This window comes from Erinaceus europaeus, chromosome 12 (genome assembly GCF_950295315.1).
Source record: "Erinaceus europaeus chromosome 12, mEriEur2.1, whole genome shotgun sequence".
In the NCBI taxonomy this organism is placed as follows: domain Eukaryota; kingdom Metazoa; phylum Chordata; class Mammalia; order Eulipotyphla; family Erinaceidae; genus Erinaceus; species Erinaceus europaeus.
Window position 1 is genome coordinate 50,086,837 of NC_080173.1, and position 12,238 is coordinate 50,099,074.

General features: G+C 54.4%; 1 protein-coding gene across 11 annotated transcripts; it reads right to left on the reverse strand.

Annotated features, from left to right (window-relative positions):
• Positions 1-807: 807 nt before the first annotated feature.
• GRB7 (growth factor receptor bound protein 7) lies at positions 808-11,326 on the reverse strand. Of its 11 annotated transcripts, none has more exons than XM_060203562.1 (15): positions 11,150-11,326; positions 6,645-6,801; positions 6,413-6,566; positions 6,131-6,287; positions 5,901-6,022; positions 5,728-5,805; positions 4,116-4,253; positions 3,691-3,801; positions 3,399-3,497; positions 2,773-2,853; positions 2,548-2,664; positions 1,846-1,906; positions 1,648-1,735; positions 1,473-1,566; positions 808-1,372 (listed from the first exon to the last, which is right to left on the reverse strand). In XM_060203562.1, the coding sequence occupies exons 2-15, from the start codon at positions 6,794-6,796 to the stop codon at positions 1,142-1,144; spliced, it is 1,683 nt and encodes a 560-aa protein (XP_060059545.1). In that variant the 5' UTR covers positions 6,797-6,801; positions 11,150-11,326; the 3' UTR covers positions 808-1,141. The 11 variants fall into 11 exon arrangements, with proteins under 11 accessions (XP_060059545.1, XP_060059546.1, XP_016047164.1 ...); XM_060203563.1 differs by lacking the exon at positions 11,150-11,326 and adding an exon at positions 10,893-11,109; XM_016191678.2 differs by lacking the exon at positions 11,150-11,326 and adding an exon at positions 9,628-10,263.
• Positions 11,327-12,238: the final 912 nt, after the last annotated feature.

Here is a 12,238-nt window from a genome sequence, read left to right on the forward strand (position 1 = left end):
GATAGGTTCGAGGCTCTCCGCCTGCAGGGGGAAAGCTTCATGAGTGATGAAGCAATGTTGCAAGTGTCTCTGTCTATCTTTCCCCTCCCCCTCAATTTCTGACTGTCTCTGTCCAATAAATAAATAAAAATAATTAAAAATTTTTTAATATGTTTTTTATTTACTGCATAGAGACAGAAATTGAGAGGGGAGAGAGGAGACAGAATGGGAAAGAGGGAGTTGGGTGGTAGCATAGCAGGTTAAGCACAGGAGGCACAAAGCGCAAGGACCAGCATTAGGATCCCGGTTCAAGCCCCCCGCTCCCCACCTGCAAGGAAGTCGCTTCACAGGCGGTTGTAGTAGTTATTATTATTGTTGTTATTGATGTCATTGTTGTTAGACAGGACAGAGAGAAATGGAGAGAGATGGGGAAGAGAGAAGGGGGAGAGAAAGATAAGACACCTGCAGACCTGCTTCACCACCTGTGAAGCAACTCCCCTGCAGGTGGGGAGCTGGGGGCTCGAACCTGGATCCTTATGCCGGTCCTTGTGCTTTGTGCCATGTGCGCTTAACCTGCTGCACTACCGCCCAACTCCCCTTTCTTTCTTTTTTAATCCAGGCTAACTGGGGCTACAGCTCAACAGTAGAGAATATGCTCCGTTTGTGTGAAGTTCTGAGTTTGATCCCCCATCACCAAAAAAACAGGAACAGTCCAGGCTGGCAGACATATGGTCTCCACTCATCCACTATATTCACCAAGACCTGATGCCCACCTGTCCTGCTCCCCTCCTCACAGCTGTTAAGCCAGGTCTTGCCACAACTCCCAGGTATATCAAAAAATAATCTTTATTGTCACTGGTATAAAACAGGAGAACAACTGGCCTCTCAATCTGTACAAAGTGTGAACACAGACCACCTGGGCTGCCCCCATTTCTCCTGCAGTACCTGAGCCTGGAGCAGTGGTGAAGGGCTCCAGGAGGGGGGTTAACCCCAGCCTCCCCTGGAGAAGAAGGGTTGAGAGGGGCTGGGGAGTGGCCCTTTCTGCCTAGGGGAAACAGAAAAGGAGAAACCTGTGGTGGGGGAGCCCTCCCACCATTCCTGCCTGCCCCCACCTCCTACTCCCTCAAGTCCGGCTCTTAGCCCAGGGGGCAGCGGGCAGTGGTCAGAGAGCCACGCGGGTGCAGGTGTGACGTAGCACGCAGGGCAGGATGCCGCGGTTCAGCTGGTGGAACTCCACGAGCTGCAGGAGGTCAGTGAAACGAGTCTGGCCCTCATCCATGCTGAAGTACAGGCGACCCTCCTCCTCACTCTGCGATGACCACAGGGGGCAGGAGGTCAGAGGGAGCTGAGGCTGGAGGGGCTCCCCTGGGGACCAGAGCTGGAGTCCCCATTGCTTGGGGGAGATAAAGAAGTGAGCAGGAGATTCCAGCCACACTGGGGCCCCTTTGTTTGCCAGGCAGGAATGTGGGGCTTTGGGGGAGGGGATCACTCACCGGCAGGATAAGATAATGTTTAACTTTCTGCAGGTGGCACAAGGAGAGAACAAAGCCCTGTGGGTTCCGCTGACTCTCTCGGACTAGAAAGAGGCTGCCAGGAGACAGGGCAACATTACCCAAGGGCATCCAACTGCCACTTCGTCCTAGAGGCTCCCTTCTCCCTGGCCCTTACCCGTCTACCAGGCCCTGCTGTCCGATGAGCCGCTGGCTCTCCTCTCGGGAGATCCGTCCATGGAACCAGGGTTGGGTGCGATGGATGGCTGGTGTGGAAGAGTGCAGATGGTGAGGACACTGCCATACTGACCTTCCCCACTCTGAAAGCAGAGTACCCCCCATTCCTGGGATGGCTGCCCCCCCCCGACACACCCACCTGCACTGAGGCTAGAGCCTGAACTTGGGGTGGGTAGGCTGAGTCGATGGTTGGTCTTCTTCTGCAAAACAACAGGGGGCATGTGGGGTGGGTCAGGACATGAATGGGGCATTACCTGGCATCTCAAGAATATATAGTCATGGGAGTCGGGCGGTAGCGCAGCGGATTAAGCGCAGGTGGCGCAAAGCCCAAGGACCGGCGTAAGAATCCTGGTTAGAGCCCCCGGCTCCTCGCCTGCAGAGGAGTTGCTTCACAAGCAGTGAAACAAGTCTGCAGGTGTCTATCTTTCTCTCCCCCTCTCTGTCTTCCTCTCCTCTCTCCATTTCTCTCTGTCCTATCCAACAATGATGACATCAGTAAGAACTACAATAAAACAACAAGGGCAACAAAAGGGAATAAATAAATATTAAAAAAAAAAAAAGAGAGAGAATATATAATCACATGGCCTGGGAAGTGGCACAGTGAAAAAAACATTAGGTCCTGAGTTTGATCCTGAACGTCTCAGGGGCCAGATTGATGTTCTGATTTTCTCTCTCTCCCCACCCTCTCTCATTAATAAGTAACATTTTAATAAAGTATACACACCCCCTTTCTACAGGTGGAGTCCTCCTCTTGCGCCTCTCTTCCCTCCTCCCATTTTAAGGGAACCACAGAGAGAGAAGGTCCCCGATACAAACATGCAGATGAGTGCAGGGCCCTCACCCTCCAGGCCTGGGCCTCCTCCAGAGCTGCACTCAGAGCTTCCCGGGGGTTCTCGATGACACGCCCAGCATGACCAGAGAAGTCCATGGCTACCAAGGTGTTATCAGAAACACTCCTCTGCAGATAGGACAGGATGAGGACAGGAAGGGTTAGAACAAGACCCAAATATCCCCAGGATGTGACCTGGATCCCCATCTCAAACTAGCACTAACCAGGTACACTTACCAAGGGTGGGGAGCCCACATAGGATGGACGCAGGTGGCGAGACTGTGCCAGCTGATAATTCTTATACAGCTGTACCCCATACTGTGGGGAAGGGAGATGAAGAGGGTCTTTGGTCAAATTGATCTGGGGGAGAGGGGCTAAGTTATGACACTCAGGTAAGGGTTCCCCAAGGGCAGAGCTGCAGCCTACCCTTGGAAAGGGAATTTCCGAGGGGCAGGTGGTGGCACAGCTGGTTGAGTGCATGTTACAATGAGCAAGGGCCCGGCTTCAATCCCCTGGTCCCCACCCACAGGAGGGAAGCTTCACAAGTGGTGAAGTAAGTGAAGCAGGGCTGCTCTGTTTCTTCCCTTTCTATCTCTCCTCCCTTCTCAGTTTTCTCTGTCTCTATCTAATAAATAAATATAAAAATAAAAATAAGAAAAGAGCATTGCTGAAAATTAAAAAAACAAAAAAGTAATTTCCAAAAGCCAGAGCTGTTGAGTCTGGCCTTGGACCTTGACAAAGTTAGGATGCCCCCTCATTCTGGACACTTCCTAGGGACACAAAATGTAACTCCTCCCTCCTGCTCAGGGATCTTGAGGGCAGGGTCATCCTCTCTCCCTGAACCCCTGCCCCAGGAAACCCACCTTGAAGAGGCGGAAGGCAGCTAACCAGCAGGTGCGGCTCTGCTCATCCTCACTGCAAAAGATGTGAAGCCCCTTGTGGCCATTCCGAAGCTTGTTTGGCTGGGGAGAGAGGAAACGGGCTGGTTCCATCCATATCTTCCTCTAGGACCAGATACCTGCCTCCCATCTGCACAGGGCAGGGCAGGGTGCGATGAGAGGAGTCTAGGTGTCCTATGTGGAGCTGGGAAACTCTAGGCAGGATTGCAGGGCCTGAGCCCCTCCACTCCCTCCTAGGGTAGATCAGGGTCTTCACCTTGATACAGAAGCCAAAGTCCGTGGGCATCCCGTAGAGCTTGCGGCCCTGGGTCACAACATACACACTGGATTCATTCACATCTGCTACACACTGCAGGTGCCTTGGATCCTGAGCATAAGTAAATAGGACCTAGTCAGGCAATCTCCCTGCTTCTGCTCCCCAAAGCCAGCCAGGGAGATGACAGGTCCAAAGAGGGGCAGAGCAATGCCACAGGTCACCCCACAAATAGAATTAAGAGCCAGAACTGGAACTCAGTCTGGCTTCTCCACTGTGGTCTCACGGGGCAGGTAAGATGGGAGAGAAAGAGGAGGCTGAGGGTCTCAGGGAAAGAAAGATTCAGGAGTTCCAACAGGGATGGGACACCTGGAAGGACCGGGACTGGGATATCCGAGGGGCTGAGGACATCATTCTCAGTAGTTTACCTTGGAGGTGCCCTTGGTGGAGTAATAGAGGCCAGACCGGCGCAGGAAGCAGAAGAAGCGTTTCCAAAGCTTGCGTCCGGACCCCCGTAGCTGCAGGAAGCCCTGGATCTCTGGGAAGCTGCCTGCGTTCAGGAAGTTCTGAAGCCAGAGGAGAACAGAGGGAAAGTGAAAGAACAGACACACGGGAGGTGTTTCTTTAATATATATATTTATTTATTTTCCCTTTTGTTGCCCTTGTTTTTTATTGTTGCTGTAGTTATTATTGTTGTTGTTATTGATGTCGTCGTTATTAGATAGGACAGAGAGAAATGGAGAGAGAAGGAGAAGACAGAGAAGGGGTAAGAAAGATAGACACCTGCAGACCTGCTTCACTGCCTGTGAAGCGACTCCCCTGTAGGTGGAAGCCGGGGGCTTGAACCAGGATCCTTATGCCGGTCCTTGGGCTTTGTGCCACCTGCGTTAACCCACTGCACTACTGCCCGACTTCCCAGGAGGTGTTTCTTATACACTATTGTTCTCATCTAACTGATGGCTTCCAATTTAACAAGCATGAGGTCTCAGGTTCAAGCCCCAGGCATCATATATGCCAGAGTAATATTCTGGTTCTCTCTCTCTTTTACAAATAAGCAATTTGGGGCCAGGTGGTGGTGCACCTGGTTAAGCCCACATGTTGCAATGCCCCAGTCCCCACCTGTAGTGGGAGAGCTTTGTGAGTGGTGAAGCGGGGCTGCAGGTGTCTCTGTCTCTCGCCCTCTCTATCACCCCTCCCCTCTCGATTTCTGGCTGTCTCTATTCAATAAATAAATATTTAAAAATTAAAAAATATGCAATTTTACTTATTTATTTGATAAGACAGAAATGAGAATTGAGGAAGAGGTAGAGGGGAAAGAGAAAGAGAGATACCTGTAACACTGCATCACCACTTATAAAGTTCCCTCCCATCCTAAAGATGGGGACTGGGGGCTTGAACTCAGATCCTTGCACATGGTAACATGTGCACTCAACTGGATACACCACACCTGGCCCAATATATTTTTTAATTTTACTTTATTTAATTTTTTGTTTTATTTATTATTGAATAGACAGAAATTGACAGGGGAGTGGGAGATAGAGAGGAAGAGAGACAAATAGACACCTGCAGCCCTGCTTCAGCACTTGTGAAGCTTTCCCCCTGCAGGTGGGGACCAGGGGCTTGAACCTGGATCCTTGCACAGTCATGTGTGTGCTTAACCAGTTGTGCCACTGCTTGGCCCCAATTTTACTTTATTTATTATTGGATAGAGACCAAGAGAAACTGAGAGGGAAGGGAGACAGAGAGATTTCTGCAGCTCTATTTCACCACTTTCCCTCTGCATTTGGGGACCAGGGGCTTGAACTTGGGTCCTTGCTCACTCATAGTAGTGTGTGCACTTAACCTGGTGTGCCACCGCCTGACCTCCAGTAATTTAAAAGAAAAGAAAAGAAACTACTGCTCAGGCAGGAAAAGTGACTTGTCCCGGGACACTAAGACCATGCTGGGCTGTTTCTACCACAGAAGGGAAGATGCAAGGCATGAAGGCCAGAACTGATGTGGAAACCCAGAGGAGTGAAATACGGAGGGAAGGGCCCTCACCTGGATGAGGTCTTCGTGGGATGTATCTGCCTTTGCATCTAGACAGCTGGAAACCATCTTTTCTGGGAACAGGGAGTGCTGGAGGAAGAAGGAGTCAGGAATCAGGGCTGGAGGGTCCAGGCTGGAAATCAGGGTGTCCCAGCACCCACATTCCCACCTTTATCCACACTCACTGGGGAGGTCTTGAACAGTTCATACTTGGCGAAGTTTTTCCGGAAGACAAAACGGCTGTCTCCACCAATGGGCCAGGCAGCCTGGACTTCCACCACAGACTCATGGTCCTCCAAGCCCCGCTCTGGGGTCAAGGGGGGGAAATAAGCAGGGCTCAGGAGACCTAGATAAGTCACCTGCCTAGCCCCAGATGGCAGTGCAACCTGACAATGCTCCCTGCACTGAGACTCACCCAGAGCTAGTTGGGGGTGGCACTCCACCAGCCCCCAGTTCTCATCACTTAGGGCATGAGCTCGCTGCACCAGCATTTCACACACGTAACGTGCTGTGGCACCTGCTGCCACCTCCACCGATCGGCAGGCCCCATCTTCACTGTACACCTTTATTACCTGCACCCCGAGAATTGCAGATGATTTGAGGAAAGGCAAAGGGTGGCTTTCTCCCATCCCCTGCCTACCGTACCCCACCTCCGTAAAAGTGGTGCTACGTCCACCCCAGTTCTGGGACAACTTACGTGGGGGCGGCTGGCATCTCGGGGAAGAAGCCCCCTTGTACCGGAAGACCCCCCAAGAATGGGAGACTGTGATGGAGGACTGCAGAGCTCCGGGAAAGGGTTGGGGATGGAGGGTAGAGAGGTTGCCCGCAGCTCCTCCTCTCGAAGAAGCTTCCTGTGGCCAGAGGGGAGGGTTTGGGCACTGCCCACACTGCCACCCCACCAGTCCACCTGCCCTGTCAGGGCACTGTACCTGCCGGCAGGAATGGGCAGAGGCTGGGATCGCTTCACTTCCCTGGACAGGGGGCCATCAGGAGGTGGGGGAGTCCGAGGAGGGGTGCCAGGGGATAGGTACAGCTCTTCTGGGGAGTTGTTGAGAAGAGGTGGAGACAGTCCCAGCTCCATGACATCTGATGGAGGAGAAAAAGGGGCTGAAGGCAGCTGCTCTTCCACCCTTATCCTGTAGCCAGGAGGACCTGGGTCTCATCACATGGTTACAAAGGTGCCCCTCAGAGTTCACCAGCACCCCACAGCTGCCCCAAATCAAGTTTCCCTGGAGCCTCTGAGGAAGGCTGGAGTGAGTCCCTGTCACAGGAGGTGCAAGGGCCCCTAAGAAGCGAACTTTCTTGTCCTCCTACAGGTGAACCAGGAAGTAAAAGTTCAGTGTTTGTTCTCCAAGTCCACTGTTCTTTCTTTAGGCCCAGCTTACTAAAGGAAAGCACTAAGAGGCGCACCCCACCACACGACAGGCAGCAACAGAATCCCCAGGCTGTCTGGGGCTCAGGCCCTCAGAGTCCAAACAAGAGGCCACCACATCTTTGGGAGTGTGGGGCTCACTGCTCTGGGCTCTGCCCCAGGTTATTCCAGCAATTTGCTGCCAGACCTGGTTGCCAGAGCCTGTTGTGGCAGCGCCTGCCTGGGTGCAGAGTAATGCAGAGAAGGGGAGGAGGTGGGAAGGACAGGAACCAGGAGGGAAGGAGGCAGCAGAGCAGTGGTGGGAGGGAAAGGACTAGCCTGGGCACCCTTGCCCCAGCAATGTGTGCCCTCCCCCAGGCCCCTCCTCCCACCCAACTCTTGGAGCCCAGATACTGGAACCAGTTCCTCTGAGAAGCCTTTCTGAGGGCCACTCTTGGCACTGTGATGGGGCCTGTACGTTAATGAGTGTGCACCTGTCCAATCCACCCATTGGCCTGAAGGTGCCCAGCTGGACCAGGATCTCACCTCTGTCTTGTCACCCACTCACCCACAGTTGCTGCAAGGGGCACCCAGGACAAGGAGCAGAGAGAAAAGGCAAAGATGCTCACTGGGTGGAGTCGGTCGGTAACGCAGCAGGTAAATGGTACAAAGCGCAAGGACTGGCGTAAGGATCCCGGTTCCAGCCCCCGGCTCCCCACCTGCAGGGAAATCGCTTCACAGGCGGTGAAGCAGGTCTACAGGTGTCTTTCTCTCCCCCTGTTTCCCCCACCTTTCTCCATTTCTCTCTGTCCTATCCAAGAACAATGACATCAATAACAATGATAATAATAACTACAGCAATGATAAAACAACCAGGGTAACAAAAGGGAAAAATGGCCTCCAGGAGCAGTGGATTCGTGGTGCAGGCACAGAGCCCTGGTAATAACCCTGGAGGCAAAAAAAAAAAAAAAAAAAACACACGTGGCGCAAAACCAAGGACCAGTGTAAGGATCCTGGTTCAAGCCCCTAGCTCCTCACCTGCAGGGAAGTCACTTCACAAGTGGTGAAACAGGTCTGCAGGTGTCTGTCTTTCTCTCCCCCTCTGTCTTCCCCTCCTCTCTCCATTTCTCTCTGTCCTATCCAACAACAATGACATTAATGGTGACTACAACAATAACTACAACAAAAAACAAAAGGGAATAAATAAATATTTAGGAAAAAAAAAAAAAAGATGCTCACTGGGGGGTGGGGAAGCTGCACAGACTCCACCACAGAAACCAGGACCCCTTTGGGTCCAATCCTATGCCCACCCTCCAGATACTGGGCTTCCCAGGCCACATCAGCCCATCTCCCAGCATAAGGCAGGCCCTTGACTCTTAAGTGAGAGCATGATGGGATTTGGGGGACAGGTGAGTCAGGGTGAGGTGGGACAGCACTGCCTGAGGCTCTCCATTCAACCTTGACTCATCTGCACAACTTCCTGGCTAAGAAGAAACACAAACAAGCCTCTACCCCCTCCCCCACCAGGCCAGCCCCAGAGGAATGGGGGAGGCACCGGGCAAGGAGCGGGCTGGGGAGCAGGAGAGGCCTGAGGCTTCTCTGACATCATCTCTTCCTCCCCACCCCGGGCTTGCCTTTCCCTCCTCCAGTTCAGGTGGGCCCTGCAATCTGCCTCCAGTCCCAGAGCCATCACCCAACCCCGGAGCCTAGCACCCCAGAAGGGAAGAAAGGGGCCCAAATTCAGAAGCCCATCGGAAGTGGAGCTGACTTCCCAGTGATGGCCATCGCTTCCCCAAACAAATAAGCACAGCTCTCTGTCCTATCTGGGCGTGACCAGGCTTTCACTCTGCTGTGGCACCAGCAGCCCCAGCACCCGGGGCTCAGCAGGCCCAGGGGACTCATCCATATCACCCCTTGGGGAAGTGGGGCCTCCTAACACTCCCCCAGGTGTCCTGAACAGTGGGGTACCATAGGGGCAGTGGCAGAGTCAGAACATCCTATAGGACAGGCACAGACAGGGAAAGACACAGGACAGCCCCCCAGCCAGGGAGAGGGTTCAGGTCCTAGGACAGACAAGACATGCCTAACATGGGACTTCCACACCAAAACACCACGGCTTCCCCTCCCCCAAATCGCCAGGCCTCCGGCAAACAGAGCGTTGCACCCACCCCACCCCCGTAACCCATTAGAAGAAAAAGGGAATCAGGAAGTGTTTGGAAGGGGAGAGGAGAGCAGATTTAAATAAGATTGGAGTCCAAAAGCTCAAGACGGGGTGGGATGCTAACATTCAAGATTCCCTCCCCCCACCACACCACCATTCACACTCTAAGGCAAGACAGGAGGCCGACAAAGAAGAAATGGGAGGGAATGCTAGTTGTAGGGCCCGGGCAACGCCTTTCCCCAAAAGACAGAAAGCTTTCAAACACACACACACAAGCGCGCGTTCCCATCAGTCTGTTCCCTCCACGCGCCATCGTCGCTGCCTCTCCAACCCTGGGCTGCATCCCCAACCTCCTCCCCGCCCTCCTGCCTTCTTGTTTACTTCCTGAATCTTGCCCCACCTGGCTGGCCCCAAGGGAGGATGGCTGGGCCGGTATTTAGGGCCGATAGAAAACAAGGCCACCTTGGGTGCTCCCCAGGCCGAGGGGTGAGCCGGGCACCAGGCTGCGACGGGAAGGCCGCGTCGCGCATCCCGCCCCACCAGGATGTACCGGGGCTGGGGGGTGGGGAGAGGCTGAACCTCTGGGGGAGGTCTCAGGGTGGAGGGCCCAGGTGAGGAGGCGGGAAACCCCTAGGTGACCAGGGGTTGAAGGGGAGGGCCGAGGACCCCGAGGCCCCGCCCACTCCCTCAAGCAGGAAAAAATGTCCAATGGCAGAAGCGGGGGGGGCCAACTCTTTTAAAGTTTAATTTGGGAAGAATGCTCGAGTGTCAGCGGAGTTAATCATTACAGGCCTCTGGCCTCCAACGAGGGCCCCCCAGGAGGTCAGCGGGGGGCGGGGCGGCGGGTAAGGAGGGTTTCCAGCCATCAGGTGCTTTCTCCACCGCACGCCCGCAGCCGGGAGACCCTGACCCACGCGGCCTGTCCCCAGCGCGAACGCTTGCCCCCGGCCCCCGGCCCCCGCACTGCAGACCCCTTGCATTCAGCCCGGCACCTTTCGGAGCCCCTGATTTTTCTGATGCCTGTTGAGACCACCACCCCACCCCCGCGCCCTGCCCCGCTTCACGGTCCCACCCCAAGGCGGAACCAGTTCTCCAGCTAAGAATCCCACCCGCAGAGAGGAAACTAGCAATTTTAGAGGACCCCTCTCCTTTGGCTGCCCTCTGAATTGGAGGGTGCCCCCAATAAGTAAATAAATAAATAAATCCGAGGAAATTCTGTTGGTAGACGCCGGAGGAAAGTCAACTAGAGCAAACTGAGCAAAGCAGCAGCTCAGAAGAGACTCCCCGGTGCAGTACTCCGGACACCCCCCCCCCCCAGTTTCTCCATCTAGGGAAGTGGGGAGGGGCCTGTTTCAGCGGGAAAGCCAACTCTCTCGGCGCAGATGGACTCCGAGATTTTCCCTCCCATTCCCATCAGCTGGTGGGTTCATGGGGGCTGAGGATGGGGGTCAGACAGGAAAGGAAAGAAGGGGGGTAGCAGAGAATGGGAACTGGGAACGACACAGGCAGCTGGGGAGGAGGGGCAAGATGAGAGTTTGGGAAAAGAAAGGAAGCAGCCACCAGCGGGAACACAGCAGGGGGTCTGGTCTTTCCAGTCAGATCCCAAATCTGCCGATGACACCCCCTTCACCCCCAGTCCCAAGAAGTGGCCGCTTTGGTCCTTACCTGCACCCTAGGCGCCGGTACACCTGTCTGGAGCCACCGGTTGAGGGAGGGAGACGCCAGGCACTTAGCTACTTGCCCCCCTCCAGCCCCCGCCCCTGGCCTGACATCATTAAAGGGGGAAGAGGGAGAGCCCGGGCTGCCTGTCCTCCCAGCTGGGCAGCCAGCCAGCTACTGGCCTGAAGCCAGCAGGGGCTTGGACCCTAGTGTGGCCGGTGGTGGACACAGGTTGTCTTCAGAGACTATGTCAGTGCCATTACCTGGAGAAGCCTCAGCTCAAGCAGTGGAGCACAGAGTCAGCCGTAGGCTCTGTCTGGAGACCCCGGATACCTGGGTTTGAATTCAAACCCACTCCTCTCTCTACAGATGGCAGGAGGGTATCCTGGCTTTGCACACAGAACTCGGGGGGGGGTGGAGGGGGAGGAGGTGACTCCTTCGTGTCCCGGCTTCAGGCCCAAGAAAACTAATATTACCCAGGGCAGGTGGGGGCGGGCCTGGGGGCGGAACTTGGGAGGAGGGAGCCAGAGGTGGGGCTGGAACTCCCTCACACTACGCCCAATGGAGTTGTTTTTGCCCTTCCTAGTCTGGCGGCAGGTGCCAGGAGAGAGGCGGGGAAGACGCTGCAACTCAACAGCCTGGAGAGCGAAGATCCAGACTGAGTCCGAACTGCCTGGGAGGGAGGGCTGAAAGAGAAGGGGAAATGGTCCTGCCCATTCTTCCTCATGCCCCCTAAGCCTGTACAGTTCATTGGCCAAACTAGGAGGCCTGTCTGTGGCTCTTGCTCCCCCCCACACACATGCACACACCCCCAGGGCAAAGGGCACTCACTGAAAGAAGACAGTCAGAGGGGGTGTCCAGCAATGTGGCCTGCCCCCTTGACCTCCAGCCACAGTCTGGCCACCCAGGCTGCACCCTGGTCCCTTGGAGGCACCCAAGGTACGTCCTCCGTTCTGAACAGAGTTCAGGGTCTCAAGTTCTCCTGAAGGGGTTAGGCAGGTTTTTCATCTGGGGAAAGCCCTAGTCAAGGTGTCAGAAGATTCCCCTTAGAGTGAGTTCTCTTTTCTCCCTAAGAAACACACTCACTCTCTCTCTCAGGCCTGGGAGACCCACATCAAAAGCAGTGGCCACGACCCAGCGACCCAGCACTAAGCAGTTGCTAATGTCTGAGTAAATAAACAATCCAGAGGTCTAACTTGAAGGATCATTTTTGAGAAGTGACCCTAGTGCCCACTTTCTCCAAACTGGGTTTCTCTCCTAAAGCCAGTAGGTGAGAACCAAACAGGGAAGTGGGAAAGGGGAGCAAGGTTGCATGGATCTCAAAGCAGCTTGTGTAAAAGCAGAATAAACAA